The sequence below is a fragment of the Cyrtonyx montezumae genome, unplaced genomic scaffold, assembly GCF_038088225.1.
Source record: "Cyrtonyx montezumae isolate F1298 unplaced genomic scaffold, pur_monq_1.0 scaffold_10, whole genome shotgun sequence".
Taxonomy (NCBI): domain Eukaryota; kingdom Metazoa; phylum Chordata; class Aves; order Galliformes; family Odontophoridae; genus Cyrtonyx; species Cyrtonyx montezumae.
The window spans coordinates 34,124,738-34,143,401 of NW_027071826.1; the positions used below are offsets into that span (position 1 = coordinate 34,124,738).

General features: G+C 40.2%; 1 protein-coding gene across 2 annotated transcripts; it reads right to left on the reverse strand.

Annotated features, from left to right (window-relative positions):
- Positions 1–1,577: 1,577 nt before the first annotated feature.
- On the reverse strand, positions 1,578–15,459 carry LOC136060380 (carbohydrate sulfotransferase 9-like). Of its 2 annotated transcripts, XM_065754860.1 has the most exons (4): positions 15,391–15,459; positions 4,743–4,800; positions 3,175–3,314; positions 1,578–2,772 (listed from the first exon to the last, which is right to left on the reverse strand). In XM_065754860.1, exons 3-4 carry the CDS (start codon positions 3,266–3,268, stop codon positions 1,916–1,918), a joined length of 951 nt encoding a protein of 316 aa, XP_065610932.1. In that variant the 5' UTR covers positions 3,269–3,314; positions 4,743–4,800; positions 15,391–15,459; the 3' UTR covers positions 1,578–1,915. The 2 variants fall into 2 exon arrangements, with proteins under 2 accessions (XP_065610932.1, XP_065610931.1); XM_065754859.1 differs by lacking the exon at positions 15,391–15,459 and having other exon boundaries at positions 4,743–4,822.
- Between the last annotated feature and the right edge of the window lie 3,205 nt (positions 15,460–18,664).

Below are 18,664 nucleotides of genomic sequence, written 5' to 3' on the forward strand. Positions count from 1 at the left end.
CAGCACACATAAAATAATAAATACAATAAATTAAAAATTTAAAACAAACAAAAAACAAACAAACAAAAAAAGAAAAGTACAGGCTTTCCAGAGAGGCATGAATGTTGGGGGAGAGTAGGACTGTAGGGACATCAAATATGGTGCCAGAGCCATGAATCACTCTGAAGTGAATCACAAGACTTTTATTTTTTTTATAGCTGTTTTGCTGAGTTTGCAAAGGCTTCTTGCTTTGGACCCCTTTCTTGTCAAAGCTGTCCCATTCATGAAATAGTCATCCATACAAGAACTGCCAGACGTGCTGAATGGCAATCCTGGCTTCACGTACAATCTGCCATCGAGAGGGGCTGTGCACACCTTCTTCTTCTGCCTCTACTTTTTCCTGTGGTCTCACTGTCTCCAGCTGATGCCTAATATATTACTTGAACTTCTTTTTGGGGTAGATCAGCCCTGAATCCCACTGACTACACAAGGAATTCTCACGACTCTCATGACTCAAATCGCATCATATCTACTTTTCCCAATCTCCTTTTTACTATTTCTGGGCCATTCTGCTGGCAGGAGCTAGCAGGCTCCAGTGCAATTAAATTATTTTGTCTTTTTCTGTGTAATAAGCTGTGAGCCACCACTGGATCCAGGACTAGCCTGACCAGTCTTTTTTTACTTGCAGATACAGCTAGTAGGAAATCACTGCATTTGACAGAGGGATTTAAGAGATTTTAAATTTGTTCCTGAAATCAACATCCCCTAAAGGCGGCATTAATGGATAGTTTCTGAAAATTGTCACAATTGACATGATCATACATAATTTTCAGTGAGACTAGGCAACAGGTTTAAAAAAAAATAGGGCAAAAGTACTTAACAAATCTCCTTGTTCTAAAACCAAAGCCACCTAAAGGACAGAAGAGTTGGATTATGTTTTAACTGGCTTCTCTCACACATTTGTTTCCCTCACCATAACTCTGCAATTGATTTGCATTCATCTTTCTGTGAGGTGAGAAAGCAACAGGTAGAGCAAATATACTACCTTCACCTACATAGTATTCTCCAGAAAGTTTCCAAGGCTCACAGTCTCCAGCAGGCACAGACGTAAAAAGCCCAAACAGTGTCACCTCTGTGTTGACTGGCTGATGAGCTGGTTGCTAGGTTCTTCTGAAGAATAGGTCAGAGCTATATTTCCATTATGAATACAGATCCTGCACCACCTATATTGTAGTCTAGAAAGAACCTCTAACTTCTTCTCAAAGGGAGATATTTTTTAGACTTTCCTCTTAGATCAGACCATAATACTCACAAGGGTGGGAAAAAGAATGAAGACACATAAGGGAAGTCCTGGCTGAATTGCTGCTGACTATGCTGCTTGATGGAAGAGGCTGGCATGTTGTGATAAGAGCACGGCCAGAAAGGAATATAATCAGGTATTAAATTCTCTGTAATACAGCTTCAAACATCTAAAGTTATTTGCTTCTTTCCTACAGGATTAATGTTTGAGTCTTTTACAGACAGAATGGCTTAACACTAAAGCATATTATCTATTGCTTCATGTCTTTTTCTTAAAAAAAAAAAAAAAAAGAAAATCATTTTTATAAAAATTTTCTGTAAAATACTAATTGTAAAAAACAACATTCTTCACCCCTCTCTCTTCTCTTACCAACAGACTAAAATCTATACTTTACAAGCAGTCTTCGTGAAGCAAATATATCTATATGATCATCAAAAAGAAAAAAAATCATGTAGGTGAAGCTCTATACTGGAGATCATGGCAGGGATTTGTTAAAAGAGTGCTTAGGATGAATAAAACCATGTCTCCAAACACCAGTAAAATCTCATCAGTAGTCATGTATCCATCTACCAAGCACCTGTGAGGATGAGTTCAGCCCATTTTGTAAGAATAAAAATTTTCACTGTTCAAGCTGCATTAACGTTTCAGAGAAAAATAGTTCTCATATTTTGTAGTATAGTTGAACAGGAGAAAATCCATTTGATATAGCTTCATAATCTTCTCAATTTGTTCTGAGCTCAATTGTCTGAGGTACTCCAAGGTAATATCACCATTTGTTCGTTTCTCTGAGCCATATCTCTTCAAGCTGGGGTACTGCAGGCTCTCTGGTGCACCAATTGCCTTCAGAACTTGCTCAGAGTCTAACCCAAGAGTTTCGTACTTGCCCAGAATATCATAGTGAATGTTGCAAGGATCACAGAGAAGAAACATTGGTTTCCAGTGAACGTCAAGAATATTTGGTGGTTTTGCTGTAATGAAGCTGACAAACTCCTGGAAACTCACTTTTTCTGAGGAATTTTGTTTTTTCCTGAACATTGCCTTAATCTGATTAGCAACAGTGGTACTATAGTATGGCTCAGAGTGCAGAAGCTTGTCTCTGTAAGCCGACACCAGCCGTTCCAATGGATGTCTGGTGAACATCACTTTGGTGTAATTGTTTAGAAATTCCTCTTGTATGTCAGGAGGGTAAGCACTCAGCCTTTTGATCAATGAGGTTTGGTGAATGTGGTCATGTTCAATTTCAGAAGCTTCCACGCTCAAGCCCTCTTGGAGAATAAAAATAGTTCTCTTCCAGTTGGAGCAGCCTACCTTGGGCACCTCACAGTAGGTAAATTTATGTTTGTGCTCCACAAAAATCTGGCTTGCAACATGAGAATCCAATTTACTTTTTAATTTAATGAGGTTGTTATTCTGGCAGACGGAAGCCATTGTGTTTCTGCGATCATTTTGAGTTGATAACCAATCTTCAGTGGGACTAGGAAAAGAATCTGTAACTAAGGAGGAAGTTTAAACCGTTAGTGTGTAATACACAAAACCTTTTCTTTGTGTAATAATCTGTCTTCATGCATACACAAACAAAAAGGGATGTTAAAATCAATCTTTTCTTTGTTGTTATCTGACTCCACTACAGCAAATGTGCAAAAAACATATCCTGCTCAGTGAAAAGTTCATTAAAATGAAAACTGTCAACATGTTAGCTGTATTACTCCGAGGAGGACAGGTGTTCAAGCACTGTTAATATCAAATGTATTTTTTGTAGGTATCTTCTCATACATTACTAAGACAACTATCAGAGTGACAGCAGCTTTTCTGACTTGGGCTTCATACTTCCTAACACATTTGGGAAGCACATATTTGCTTCTAGTAACTCTTATGATGGTAAATTCTCTACTCACCCATTAGATTTTTTTGTCTCCTACAAAAAAATCCATAAAGAAATATCCCAAAAATAAAATTTGGGAGAAGGAAAATTAATGCCTTCGGGTTCATAGTATTTTCACAGGAAGGAAGATGAAGGTATCTCTAAACTGGAAATCTGGAAACATAATACAGGTTAGATTTTGTAGGACTGATACAGCAAAAATGACATGTTAATTTCTTAGAGAGTTTAGTATGAACAACATGACTAAATATACAGTCACATATATTAACTATTTTCTGGTGTGTACATTAAATTGTTACAATAGTTATGCAAATGAATGCAGTATTTTTACAAACTATGGCATTCAGCCAAAATTTTTGCATTTTCTTGGCTGCAAAAGACCATAGTAAAGACTACAGGAAAACACAGGGTTTGATCTTGATCTTTTAACATTTTCTCAACTCCATGTCAATTGCCACTTCATCATGTGATCTACTGACTTAGAATCATAGAATCATTAGAGTTGGAAAAGACCTCTTAGATCATCTAATCCAGCTGTGCACCTATCACCAATATAGCCCCACTAAACCATGTTCCTTCGCACCACATCTACATATTTCTTGAACACCTCCAAGGGATAGTGACTCAACCACCTCCTTGGGCAGCCTGTTTCACTCCCTGGCCACTCTTTCAGAGAAGAAATGTTTCTTAATATCCAACATGTGCATATATACATATGAATGAGGGTTGCTTTAAAAGTAATGCCTCCCATTTTATTATGCCAGCCCACAATGCCAGAGGTGGATGTTGGTGGTATGGCAGTAGAGTTTGAACCTTCCCACCAACATTTCATTGCATTCTGTTGCTGTGTGACAGATTGCAGCAGAGGAGCAGTTTGACAAAATGATGTCTGATATGGAAGCGCCTACAAAGAAAAGATGTGGAATAGAATTCCTCCATGTGGAAAAAACTGCACCCATTGACATTCATTGATGCTTGCAGACTACTTATGGAGACCAAACAGTGAATGTTATCACAGTGAGGCAGTGGGTGGTGTTTTTCAGCAGTGGTGACAGTGATGTAAAAGACAAGCCACGTTCCAGACAGCCATGTAGATTTTTATGAGCAGGGCATGCAGGCTTTTGCTTGTTGCTGGTAAAAACACATAGCTGATGGTGGTGACTACATTGAAAAACAGCATTTTGTAGCTGAGAATTTGCCCTATCAAATAGTGTTTATGTGGTCTTTGTATTAGTTATAGTTTCCACAGAAATAAGTAGGAGGCATTACTTTCAGAGCAACCCATGCATTTTTAAACAAGATGCTCATCTATGTGTTCATATATACACAAATATACATTCAGTTCAGAAACATATTAATAATAGTTACACTAGCATATTATTTGCTCCAAGTAAACTAACCAAGTGGATTGATAAGGATACAAAATCTCCAGGTGATAAACTTGCATAGGTGTGCCTCGAGGTAACTTTTCAGCACAGGCAGACCTTGGCCACTGCTGAGCATATGGGTGATCTTCTGCACTCTACTAGATGATAAGCGTGATTTTACAGATTAAAAGAATGAAAAGGCAACAATACTTACGTGTGTTCGTGACAGATTTGAGGCCACAGGTGAAGAAAGGTATCAGTAGGGCCAGTCACTGGAAGGCAGGGAAAATCTCTGTCTCTCAGATAACATTCTCAGCAGCTATGTTGCTTTCTCTACTTACACCCCGCTAATCCCTTTGAAAAGACAAATGCAAATACATGAAAACCTATATATGTGTGGGTACATAGTAGGTGAAGAGAGGATGATGCACAAAAAAAAAAAAGAACAGGAAAAGCAAACTTTGCTGGACACAGTTCTAAGCATGCCCCTTGATCATTCAAATCTGCAGCCTCCCCATTCCCACTGAACTTGTTATGGATGAACAGGAGGGAGAGCTTAGCAACAGGAATTTCTGTGGTAGGCTCTCCTTTTCCATTAGTGGATTAGGAAATTTCAGCAGGCTGCAAACAGCCAAGGACTCATTGCACAAAGAACAATCTGATCTGGCTCCATGTAGGATCAGCCAAATTTCAAGTCATATTTCTGAGAATGTTGTCCAAATGTTTCTTGAACTCCGGCACCTTCGGGCCATGACAGCTGCCCTGAGGAGCCTGTTCCATGCCCACAACCCTCTGGCAAAGAGCCTTTCTCTTACACCCAGCCTGACCCTCCCTTGTCGCAGATCCATGCTGTTCCCTTGGGTCCTGTCACGGTCACTGGAGAGCAGAGCTCAGCACTGCCCCTCTGTTTCCCTTGTGAGTCCGCTATGAAGCCTCCCTTCAGCTTCCCCTTCTCTGGGCTGAACAAACCAAATGATTTCAACTACCCCTCCATATATCTTGCCCTCTAGACCCTGAACCGCCTGCACAGTACTCCTTTGGACATTCTCCAATAGTTTTATGTCCTATAGTGTGGTGCCCAAAACTGCACCCAGTGCTCAAGGAGGCTGCATAGCACAGAGCAGGGCAAGACAGCCCCTCCCCTTGCCCAGCTGACAGAGCTGGGCCTGGTGCACCCCAGGGTACAGTTGGCCCTTTTGGCTGGCAGGGCACACTGCTGACTCAGATTCAACTTGCCATCAACCAGAACTTCCAGATCCCCTTCTGCAAGAGTGCTGTCCAGCCTCTTGTCCCAGTCTTTATGTACATCCAGGATTGCCCTGTTTCAGGTGCAGAATCTGGCACTTGCTTTTGCTATATAAGAATGGGTACAAACTCAGTGAGGGGACAACACAGGACCTGAACCAAACACTACTGTGGAGGAGGCTGGCAGAGAAACCCTACAGAAACGTACACCTCATTGCAGTGAGGCAGGTACAACATCACAATTTCTAGCACATGCACATAGCTAAGGCTCATTCTCTGCTGTTGTTGTATCAGACCTGGCCTCAGCTGCAGTGCTACATTCCTCAATGCCATTATTAAACTATTTGTTATTTTCATTACATCACCATTTTATGTCTACTAGCTTCTCCTTTTCCATTTCATCTGCCTGTCTTGTCTTCCAAGACTTTTCTTGTCATTTCTCATGCAGAATTAAAAGCATAACTTCTAATCAGTCATCTCCCTAGCTCCTACTACAATTAAGCGCTGCCAATAAACAGCCTCTGATATTTCCCCTGCTGCCTTCCTTCTCTGGAAGAAGTTTCTGAAGCATTTTGAGTGTGTTTTTTTTGTTTGTTTGTTTGGTTTTTTTACTTAAAATCACTCCTTAAAATCCTCCTTTTCTGCGATGCCAACATCAGTCAGGCTGCCAGAATGCTAAAACTGTTACCAACCACCACACAAAAGAGTAAGCAAAAATAAAAGCCAATCTGGGAATGAAAAGAACCAAGGCAAGGAAGAAAAAAAGAGGACATAGAAAAAAGCAATAGAGTCTGACTGCAATGTGAGGATGCATGGAGGAAGAGGGGCCATGGGAAATAGAAACACCGTGCAGCCTGCTCAAAAGATGCTGTGGGAAAGGGAGGCTGAGAAAGAGGCAGAAAAAAATGCAGAGTGATTTTGTGAAGATGGAGAAGAACAAATATCAAAGAAGATATTGTCAAGGAGCAGTGAAGAACAGCGTTACCCATAGGGATGGGCAGCTGGGAGCCAGGTGCAATAACAACACAGCCAGCATGGCAGGGCCTCACCAGACTGGACCCATTGCCATTGCCTCTGAACACCAAAGACCTGGAGTTGGTGGCCAGGTTCAGGCAGTAGGATCATCAGGGAGGGCCATGGTGACAAGGTCCCAGGGGTGAGACTGGTTGGGTGGGGCCGGTTGGGTGGGACCTATAGCCAACCAGGTCTCTGTGGAGCTGGAGCCCAGCCCTCCTGTGACCTTGCTGGGGCAGGGGCTGCTGGCCCAGGGATTGCTGATGTGACCCCCTGGACAGGGTGGAGAGAGCCCTGGGGGTGTGTAAAGTTAGTCAAGGCTCTGTTTGTACTCTCAGAGCCCGGCAGACCACATGAAAGCAAGATTTACACCTTCTGCTCAACTACCTGGTAATGGCTGTCGAACCTTCTCATATAAACTGTTAATTCAAAATCACAGTATGTATCAACTACCTCTTAAATCAGTCCAATACCAGTCATAAGAGAGCAACTATTTTTAGTTCTTTGGAATCTAGATGAGCCTAAAAGACTTGCAAGGAAAGAAGAAAAGGAAAAAATAGCATAGAAGAAAAGCTTAGAAAATTGCACATGCTTGTTTTAATGAGACATTGAGTCTCATAAAATCTTATCTGTGATACTTATTATACCAATTTCAATGTCTTCGGCTTCTTGCATGTCCTGCAGTTCCCTCTCATATTTCTCTTCTCATTTACTGTTGGTAACAGCAATGTTTGCTTCGCCATTCTGGTCTACTAACCTCTCCCTTCCCAGCTTTTCACTTCCTTACGTAAACTTGAAAGAAAGGTTGTTTTAATTGGTTTTCACGAAATGTGTTTTTACATCATACACTATGGCACACAAAGTAGCAAGAAGTTAAGAAATTGCAAGATTAAAGGAAATCACAGACAGCACAAGATGAAAATATCTTCTGGTTTTAGGTATCACAACCTTAAAACTAAAGACCTGACATTACAGTACACTCTAAGTTCAAAATAGTCTTGCTGATCCAACTGCAGGTATGCTCAGAACATCTGCAAATCTGGTTCCAGAGCCTGCTTGGGTACCCAGAAAATGGAGAACACACCGTCACCTCAGACTCTCTGCAAAAGCGAGTGGTTTGAGCCACATGAGAATATTCTAGCAAATAATTCAAACTCTCATCATAGAAGTTGTTTCCTGATTCACTGCAAAACTTCCCCATTTTCCCCTTTTGCTGTAGACAGTGGAAAACCTACTGCATAGCTGTAGAGCATCCCAAAAGCACATTCATCACCTGTGAACTGAATGCCAAATAGAGCATAATATCATGTTTCTTCAAAAAGGAAAACAGAAAGCTTTGAAAAGCTACTGAAAAAATGTCTTAATGCAGCATCATAACAACATGCACAAAAACCACTGTCAGTGGTGAATAATTTATCTCCCTTGGCACGTCTTGCGGTACTCGCTCTGATAGGAGAATAACCAACAGTGCAGCAGGTTTTTTTCTGAAAAAATCAGGTGTTGGAAAGGATGAGACCCAAATTCATCAGAACTGTCTACTGACAGCAACAAAATGGTGAGATAGGGGCAAGTTGGATGTCATTTCTGTCGCTGGTGGAGAGTGGTCCCTAGCACAGATTCCCCCTAATTCTCCAGCCCTTTCCATCAGCATGACCTGCCCAGACTCTTCCACTTCTGGTACCCCCAACACAACCTGCTTGCACTCCACTCCCCAGCAGCTCTCCAGCACTGCCTTCCCCTCCTGCTGGACAAGCATCTGTGGAGGCACCAGTGATTCTCCCTCAGCCACCAGTCCAGGTGGGCCCCCCTCCCTTATTTCCCAGTCCCTGTTTCCAGTCCACAAGCTTTTAACCCAGTCTCAGCAAGTTCTCACCTCACCTCCAAAAGGCTTCTTCATGTAGTTCCCTGTCAGTTTTCAAATCGGGGTTTCCAGCTTCTCAGATGCCCATCAGGTCTCACCCTGATGTTGATATTCAACTTTCCCCATGCACGAGCAAGGTCTTTGCTTGCTCTAACTGCCAAACTCCTTCCTTAATCTCCTCAGTCGATCTTAAGCCCCAGCACCCACAACACTTCTGATCCCATCTCTTCATATCTGTCTCTCCTTCCTCTTCCAAGCCTCCTACACAGCCTCTCTGCTTCTCACTTCTGAGCTCTGTACTCAGCGCTTCCCATGCTGTTCTTTAGCTTTTCTAGCAAATTTAGTATCTCCCAAACTAAAATGACACATTTTCCTTTCCATTCCCTCCCACACCAATTTTCTCACTGCCTTTCAAGGCAGTTTCTTTCCACTGATTTAATTCTTAGAATCTACTTTGCCAGTTATCCTCAGCGCTTTCCAAAAACATCTCGGTCACGCTTGCCTTGCTATTTAAATTGGGTGGCTTACTTCTCAGTTTACTTCTCCACGTCACCTCAACCCAGCAGAAGTTTCACTGAGAATGTACCAGAGGAATCTCTTTAACCCCAATTTTAAATGCTTTTTGCAAAATCTGCAAAGTACCTGAAATTCTCAGAGGAAAGGTCACCAGAACAGCGTGAAGTGACAAAAAAGATCAGTTTCCAAAAACACTCTGTATAAAAAGGCTATAGGCTATTTTTGCTGAAAAACTTAAAAATAAAATAAAATAAAATCCTGAGGCAGATATCCAGCATTGAAATTTGACAAAATCCTATGCAACTGTAAGCTGTATTGAAATGAGAAGAGTCAAGATGCATCTTGCCCTAAGCAAAGCCAGAAAATGAGTGAAAGCCTTTCTTTCAGACATCAGAAACCCTGTAGCATCAAATTTTAGCTGTGTGTTCAACTTCCCTGTTCTTGAGAGAGGTAACAAAATGAAAAATACTCTTCAAAGTCCTCTGTGGATACACTTCATCGTAGTATGATTTCAAAAGCTAAATAATGTCCCAATTTATTTACTGAAATTCTATGGTAATTTCTAAATTCATAAATTAAAAAAGAAAAAAAAACAGAAGTAAAAAACAACTCAAAGAAGTCTTGTGCAGATTTGGCTACACCATGAAAATCAAGCTAACATGAAAAGTGACCAACAATCCAATTTTACTAACAAATGAGACCACATCAGTGGAGATTACCACCACTCGAAGGAATGAAAAAATAAAACAAGACTCAGAGAAAGAAAAAGCAGGCCAAAGAGACATGTTATATCATATGATGTCCAAATCTGCAAAGAAAAGGAAGAAAGCTTTTATATTCTTCTTACCTGGACTTCAGGCCTGGCAAGATGCTTCTGCATCCATACAGATGCCTTCCCAGGGGACGCAACTGAAACACTTTGCATATGTATTTGTCCTCTTTTTGACTGAATACTCAGCAAAAAGATGTGACTGTTTCCGTCTGAATGTTTAGGTGATCATCTCAATTTGTATATTACAAAGCAGTGTGCTGTGTTTGTCTCTGGTTGTAATGAACAGCATTTAACCACCCCCTGTGTATGGTCTACAGCAGCTTTTAGGGTCTGCCAAGTGCTTCAAAAGCAGCCTGCCAAGAGGCTGCCTGCTAAGCAACCAAGAGGGAGGACAGCTGGGAACATGAGGGTAAAGGTAATCTGATTGAGAACAACTGTCATGTGATAATGAATATTATTTTTGGATGAAGACCAAGAGGAACAGCAATTCAAACCCAATAACTCTATGCACGTAGACTATAATAAATCCTAGGATATGACAGGTAATTTCTCATGGGAAACATACAAGGAATTCAGTAAAGTTGGCAATTGCTTAAAGAAATGATGTTTAGGGTACAGGCACAAAAAATTCCACGCAGTGGGAGGATAGGAAGTATGGTCAAAGACCAACTTGGCTAAGCAACATGGCCTTCAATGACTTGAAACACAAGAAGAAAACGTACAGGAAGTGGAAATCAGATCAGACTGCTAAGGACAAGAAAGAAAGAATAGCATAAGATAATGAAAAGGATAGAAAGGATAAAGCACAAATTTAACTGCCAAAAGCAAGAGACGTAAGGGGTAGCAAGAAGACAAGGAAAAGAAAAGAAAAAAATAGGGATAGAAAACATACAGGAGGGTAAAGTACATTGAGCATTACTTTTCATAAGAGGTGATCTGTAATCGTATGACTAAACACAGTATGAAAACATACTTCTAAAACAGAAAACAACAGGTCTGAGAATAACTTGGGTTGCAACTCACCTCATTCTCAGGTAGGTCTCTACAGCACATCTCTGGAAGAGCTCTCTACTGATCATTGACTATACTGATCCAAGTCTCCCTCAACTGTGACAGCAGTCTCAACCCCAGCACAGATATATATGACTATTTTATAGGTAGCTTAATTTAAGTAAAATTAATCCTCTCCATAGTGAAGTCTAGGCCTGAGGAACTACACAGGTGGATACCCTGAGAACACAGTGAAACAAGTTTAGAGCTGTTTGCTTCCACTCTGAAGATTCACAAAATCACATGAGAATCACAAAAACACATGAGAAAACTGTGAGGAGCTCATCTTTCAAAAGACAAGAAATGAGAAAGTGATCAATTCTGGACAAGTACCAGAATTAATAAAAAAATATATTTTCATTAAAGATTTACAGGTGATTTTAAAAGCTATTAGCCAACATGCCAAAAATATAAAGTAATATGCTTTCCATAAAAGGGTAAGAGGTCTCAAGTACAGGAGAAGCAAATCATACAATGTGTTTTAATTTTCATGCTGTTGACATTGACTGCTAACATTTTTGTGAGTAAATTATGGAACAAAGTGAACGTACTTTAGATAGAGTGCAAAACTACCTAGGAAAAGCAGTCTTCATCATTCACTTTTCATCATTTATTGCCAAACTGAAAAAAGAAATAATGATAATCAATGAAATTCCAGCTGTGGCTATTCTGAGCCAGGTATCAAGTCTTTTCCAAAATGCCTTTTTTGCAAGTCTGTGGTTCACGGTAGAAGAATACTTTAGAAGTCCCATCTTAGCTCTCTAGAAAAGATAAATGTATCAAAGTTTTCACACTGGGTTATACCAAGACAAACTGTTTTGATTTAGTGACTAAGAGGACCAGCAACATTACTGCCCAGATAGCACAATGCCACCTAGTTTTGTTTTTTTTTCTCCCACATATACTTTTAGCTCTTAGAAGAAATGTGTAGAGCTGTGGCAAAACAACTGCTACCTTCCAGAAACGAGAGTATCTGAGATTCAGTGACCAACAGCTTTTCCAAATGACAGAAATGTGCCTCTCTCTTTCCCTGGAGCCTGCTAAAGGAGCCTGTTATAATAGTACTCATAGCTGCTCAAGCTTGCCTTTCCAGTGAGCTCTGCTGCAAATCGCTAATAAGACACAGAGCTCCTTTGCCTCAGGGGAGAGTTTTTATGGTGAGACATGGAAGGGTGCTAAGCTAAGTGAAGTGAGATGTGCAGAGAAAACGCAGAGATGTACTTTGTTAGAGGGCTGCAGAATCAAATTGCTGCTTCATCATCTCTAGTCTTTCATATCTCTTTCTTCGTATAAATCAAAATCCAAGTGCATGTGATTTTCATGAAGTGTCCTCACTGGGCAGAAAATGTTAAACTCCTGCCCATCTCCTAACTTTGTGTATGGATGCGTTGGCCAAAGAACATCGTATTGATGTCCATCAGAAAGAAAATCTGAGGCATGTTTGTCACACTGATTCACAACAGGAGTTCCTAGGATGTGTGCCACCACTGCCAGCGAAATATCAGTGTGACTCACTACCCATGTAACTTTTTCAATTCACTTACGAAGACAATTCCAAGTGGTTTTACACAGAAAAACATGGCCTCCTGAAGCAGCTTTATACTTGCAAAAAAGTTATTTTTTCACATTTTATAAAATATTAGAAAGATTAAAATCCAGTTGACACTGCTTTCTGACCTTCCAAATTTCTACCGAGTACTGAAAATACAAGATGCTTTGGTTCTGTGAGCCACATCTTTGAAAATCAGCATAACATAAGCCAGCACGAGGCTCAGGCTTACCTAGTATATAATACTGTCAGAGCCACACAGCAGAAATCATTTCTACACAGAATTTCTCACCTTATGACTTTTTTTCCTGGAAATTTTTTAAATTTTTCTGAATCAAAGCTTCGGTCAGGGCAATGTACTTCACCTGAGCTTAGACTTTTCAGCTAACCATATCCATCTACGCCCCACATGGGCTATCAGTGCCTGACCTCCTCAAGTAAATGCCATTGCAGCTGCACTCCTGAATCCCTCTTCTAGTGAAGATAAGGTGTAATAAAATAAAAGTTTGATATAAATAAGCTTAAAAGTCCCAAAATCCAAGTTCTAGCACAGGAAAAAGCAGTTATCATTATGATAAAATTCTGGTTCTTAAGGAATAAATGATATTTGCATAAGGAATAAGTGTATTTTCAGATTGGATAGAAATCTCAAGACACCGAAACTGTTTTATAATGTTAGTACTCTTATAAGGAGGTTGTCCTGGTTTACCAGTATTCCACATCATGATACCATGTGACAGGCTGTTTGTTAGCACTTTTCCACATGCAGTGATCTTTATAGGGGCACATTCTGCTTCAGTTGGCTAGACCAATGAGAAACATTAACTTAAACCATCCTTATTAATTGCTACGATATTTAAAACTAAATAAATAATTTTAGTGGCAGCTTTTCACAACTTCTAATTCTCCAAAAAGAAAATAAGCAATAGCAGTGTCTATCTAGGTTTAGGACCGCTGATCATAGAATCTCCAAGGTTGGAAAAGACATCTAAGATCATCAGTCCAACCATACACTCATTACCAACATTTCCCACTACACCATGTCCCTCAGTACAACATGCAAACGTTCATTGAACATCCAGGGACAATGACTTCACCACCTCCCTGGGCAGTCTGTTCTAGTGCCTGACCACAGTATTTCCTAATGTCCAACCTGAATCTCCCTTGTCACAACTTAAGGCCATTCCCATCTAGTTTCATGGGAGAAGAGGCCAACTCCCATCTCACCACAACCTCCCTTCAGGTATTTGTAGAGAGCGAATGTTACCCTGGAAAAGCATATCTACATGAAGCCTGTCATTAATACTCTCTAGAAAGGCCAGCCAGTCAATAAAATAAATAAACAAAACGCTTTTTTCTCCTAATAAGTCATTACTGAACACTTTTAACCATGTCACTTTTGAGATTAACACTTCACTGAGATTTTTTTTCACAAAGATTTGAGTTCAGCCTTAATATGGTAAAACAAGAAGTCAGAGCTTTTATGGTGGCTTTATATTAGGAAAGCAGACACAGTATCAAGTTTTACTGCCAGAATACAGGTTGTACAACTGTGACTACATGCAGCAGAAGGCAAATGTCTGTACAAACAAGGAAGGAAAATGGCAGAAGCACTTTGCACAGACACAGTTAAATGTTACTGTTAGAGGTACCTACTGCTACACCCGCAGAAAAGAGGAATACTTCGATGTATAAGACATGCTTCTCTTTTACATGTCTGTGAGAATCTGCCAATACAGTTGACGAGAATTTCTAGCTAGTAAAGCACTCCTAGCACGTGCGAAGCCTAAGGAAAAACAAGGCAATCTTTTCTATCAGTTTTCTGTGCTTCAGAACCATTGGTATATTTCAAAAGATAAAACTGAATGAGAAAAAATATAAAGCAGACCGTAAGAGAAATAGAAAAAACAAGAGAGTATTTAATTTGTATTCTCAATGAGCCTTGACAGCTCTCTTTCAAACACTATGAGAGACAAAAATTTGAAGGAAGCTTACTGCTATGAACTAAAACGTTATGGTAGAATTCATCATACAAGAGAAACTGCTCAAAAGTTTAGAAGCTTTATTATGGGAAGATTTTCAAAACAGCTTCAGGTTTTGATACGTAAGAATATAAGAAGTCAGGTTATTCCTACAAATACTTCCAATAGTGAAATGACGTCGGAAGAAGAAATCTGTATGCATTTCTGGATTCTCTGTATATTTTCATAAATAAAAAATGGGTTTATGGCATTTTATTGATAGCTGAGAACAGTGGAAGTTTGAGGGAGACAAAAAGATTCTCGTGCTTTACAAGGATTTGACAAGGTTTACTTACAGATATACTTCCTCTGACAGCACAAACAAGAAGATACAAATGGGGAAACAGAAGGCATTAAATAAGACCATGTCCTTGATTTTAAACAAAGCAAAGAGAGAAAAGATACTGAAAATTTAAAATGTAATATCAAGTGAAGTTTAAAATAGTCTATAAACATCATCAACACTTGTTCTTGCTACTTCTTGAAATCTATTGCCTACAAAATATTTAGTATTTTATCTGATTCTTAAATTTCCTTCACACTGATAATTACATACAATATTTCTCAGGAATTAGCAAATGCTTATCTAGCATTTTCTTTTCATTGCAGTTAAGACACTAAAACAGCAACAAATCATTAACCATTGCAAAATTATTTCTGTGTCTGAAGAGATCTACTGAGAATTCAGCTGCCTTTGACATCACTAGACCTAAGGTCAGAACTCAGTATCTTTTAAAACACAAATACAAATGCTCCGATTTTCTTGCAAAACACCCAGAGGGGGAATAAAGTCATGCTAATTCCACCAAAACTGAAAAAAAAGAAGATAAGTACCTCCACATTTTCTGCCTCTGAAGCTGCCTCTTTGGATACAGCTTTTACAGCTCTGGCTCGTTTGCTTTCTGTTTACTCAATAGAGTAGCTCATATACAAAGAAGGCGTAACCCTCAAATGATACACGTACAGCACAACCCCTTCAGCTCTAACAAAGACAAATAAGACAATGGGCCAGTTCTACCCACAGCATTCTGTGGACTGACTGCTTGTGTTGTTGTAAGCAGGAGGGATGCAGTAACTTGGACTTTCTGAGCTTGTCTCAACACTTGCTGACACAAACGCAATGTCTCTCACTGAGCTCATGAAAGCCTTAGGTTTGACATGGAACATGGCAACTCCCTGCAGTTCTGGAGGCTTTGCTGGGACTCATAAGTTCATAAGTTCATAAGATTGGAAAGGACCTATAAGATCATCTAGTCCAACCATCCTCCTATCACTATCTCTACCCAACTACTAAATTAAGTCCTAACTAAATTAAGTCATCTTTTCACTCCTTTCATTCCCATCTGTAAGAGACTAATATTTTATACCATTGCATCAAAATTTGCTGATGAACATGTCCGAATGTATCCAAGCTAGTCCTGGGCAAAGGTTGTGAAATTCCTTGTCTATGGGACAAGCTGATGGGCATGTCTTGGGGCAACTTAAGCTGCAGCTCAGTGGCCGCTGAACACTCTTTTGTGGAACTCATCTCCAGGGGGAGATAACCATCTCAGGCGATACCCACCTGATGACCAAGCAGGAGGGGTTCGTCAGGTAGACTGGAGAAATCTGGGAGATAAATAGAGGGGTTCTGCAGCCACGAAGTGGGAGGGTTTTCTCTGGAGTGGCTTCTTCTTGGAGAAGCTTCCTCTTTGGAGAGATCTCCTTAGCTGATTGAGCACTGCTTGCTGCTTCCCGGCAAGGCCTTCTCTTTGGAGAGACCTCACGAGCTGATCACTGTTTGCTGCTGCCCCTCCTGGGGTTGTCCCCTCGCCGCTTCTCCTGTGCTGACCCGGTGCCACTTCTCCAGGACAGCTGCTTGCTGCTCAGGGCTGCCTGTCGCTGCTGCTGTTCTCCCCGCTTCTGCCGCCCCTGCTCTTCTGCCTCGGACCGTCAGAGCCGCTTGCAACCGGACCGCCCCTGGGATCCTGGCTGGTGACTATCCCTGCTTTGTACAAACCCTTGCTTCTTCCCTATCTTTCCTATCGCATGCCTTTCCTTCCCCATCACTCTTATCGGTGTCCGCCTTCCCCATCTCCCTGGTTTATAGTGGTAATAAACTGGTCGGACCAACATTTGAACCATTGTTTCTTAATCTCATGCCGGGTATACACATAATCTAAGAACCTCGTCTCCCTCCTTTATATTGGAATGTGACACCATCTTTTACCTCAGGACCATGACTGCCAGCAGTGAAACTTGGTTCTTAGAAAACCAGACACCATACCATGACTGGCAGCCTGAAGACCTGTATCACTGCTACTTGTCAATCCAAAAAGGGACAGCACCCCAAGAAGCACATCCACAGCATATCTTCTGTTCCTGTAACACTTGACACAATGTATATTAACAAACACAATACCGTTTGTTAATAATTGTTAATTTGCTAATAATTAAGTAAACAGCGCAAAATGACTCAAGATTTTTGTTTCTTGTGAGAACAGCACTTGACGACTACGGTCTGTTTAAACAAAAAGGAGAAAGAGCCACAGCACAAGTTCTCTGGAGGTTATTTCCAGAAAAGCAGCCAACCTTGATTAATACATTGTTGCTCTTCGTTTATTGTTTGGTTTTGTTTGCATTTTTACAGTGTAGAATCTGTCTTCAACTCTTCTGTCTCAACTCACCACCACTCTTGTATCTTCTCTAGTAAAGAAGATAACTGAATTCTTCCCAGCCTGAATTTGCCCATACTCAGTCACCAGCCCATGAATCATGACAAAAATTTCTCCAGCTAAATCAAACAAGCATCAACCTTTGGTCTGTAAAGTGAGACAAAGACAGGAAGAAAAATAAGTCAATAAAGGCTTGGATGACCTTGAGATGGACCAATTAAAAAAAGAGCTCAGGTATACTGGTTATTCTTCTGATTTTCTCCAGTCTCCCATGAAGGTGCAACTGAAGGACTGGAGCTGGAATAGCAAAAGAGCACAAACTGCTTAAAGGCAGAGAAAACACTCAGCTTTCTTAAGCCAGTGTTTGAAATGCAGTATTTTCCAGGTGCCTGAAGGGCTGCTTAAGCTCTCTTGTTGGTAAGAGAGCTTGTAGAAGGTATCAGTATCAGTTACTACTCTCTTCTGGCCATTATCTTTTAAACCAATGACTTGCAACTTAACACGCTTCGGAAATATTCTACAAATTCTACTTTTAATTGCAAAAAGTATTAAATAAAAAAGCAAACTTACATACTTTCAGTCTCAACAGCAAAATCTGGGGGAAAGAAATTCAAACAACTGAAAGTGTAACAATGGAAAGCATTGCACAACTCTACGAGTAGGATCATCTGTATACAGGGCCCTTTACCTTCATACTTCAATAATCATTACCATACATACGTAGGCTGCAGTTCAGAAGTATAAGACCAGTTACACACAAACTGGCTTATTATTTATATCAAAAAAGCTAACAAAAATGGGTGTTATGTATTTAAAATCTCTAGAAGATAAATTTCTAAGTGCAGGCGTGTCTCAAACAAACATTTGGTAGGGAGAAAGCTTGGTCACAGTCAAGCATAGGGTGATCTTCAGAGCTTGATCTACAGATAAGATTTTCCATGTCAAAAAATGAAATTACAGTAATTCCTGTACATAATATTAGTGTGTTTGAGTTGAAATGATAAGGTTGCTAAAGGGCTGGAAAGATCTCTGGAAACAGATGGTTGCATTATCAGCTTCACTGTGTTCTCTACATAATCTCTGTTAATCCCTGAATGGTGGTTGTTCCACCATTCAGCTTTTCCTTAATTCAACCCTACTTATATTTGATTACTTAAATAACAATTCCTAAATAAAGTTTGTATGGGCTATGGTCAAACTCCAGTGGTATTCAAAAAAACCTCCTGATGCTCAGATTTGGGATTCCCCCCCCCCCCCCCCCCCTTCTGATAGGGCAAAAGAAGGGAAGAAATATACACTCGAAAGACAAGAAAAAGCAAACAGACTCATTAAGGAATGTAAGAAAACTAATAAAGTATATGCAGAAAAGGCCCCATATTACTTCAGAGTACAAGTTATCTATCTGCTTAAAAAAACCTACCCATAATTAGACACTTGCCCTTCACACATCAGCT

What these genes read in the sequence shown, in the direction of transcription:
- LOC136060380 (XM_065754860.1), bottom strand. Translation starts at nt 3,268, where the DNA reads ATGAACCCGAAGGCATTAATTTTCCTTCTCCCAAATTTTATTTTTGGG. An exon ending in GAGACAAAAAAATCTAATGG is followed by an intron (nt 2,773 to 3,174) that starts GTGAGTAGAGAA and finishes CTTCCTCCTTAG; the next exon opens with TTACAGATTCTTTTCCTAGT.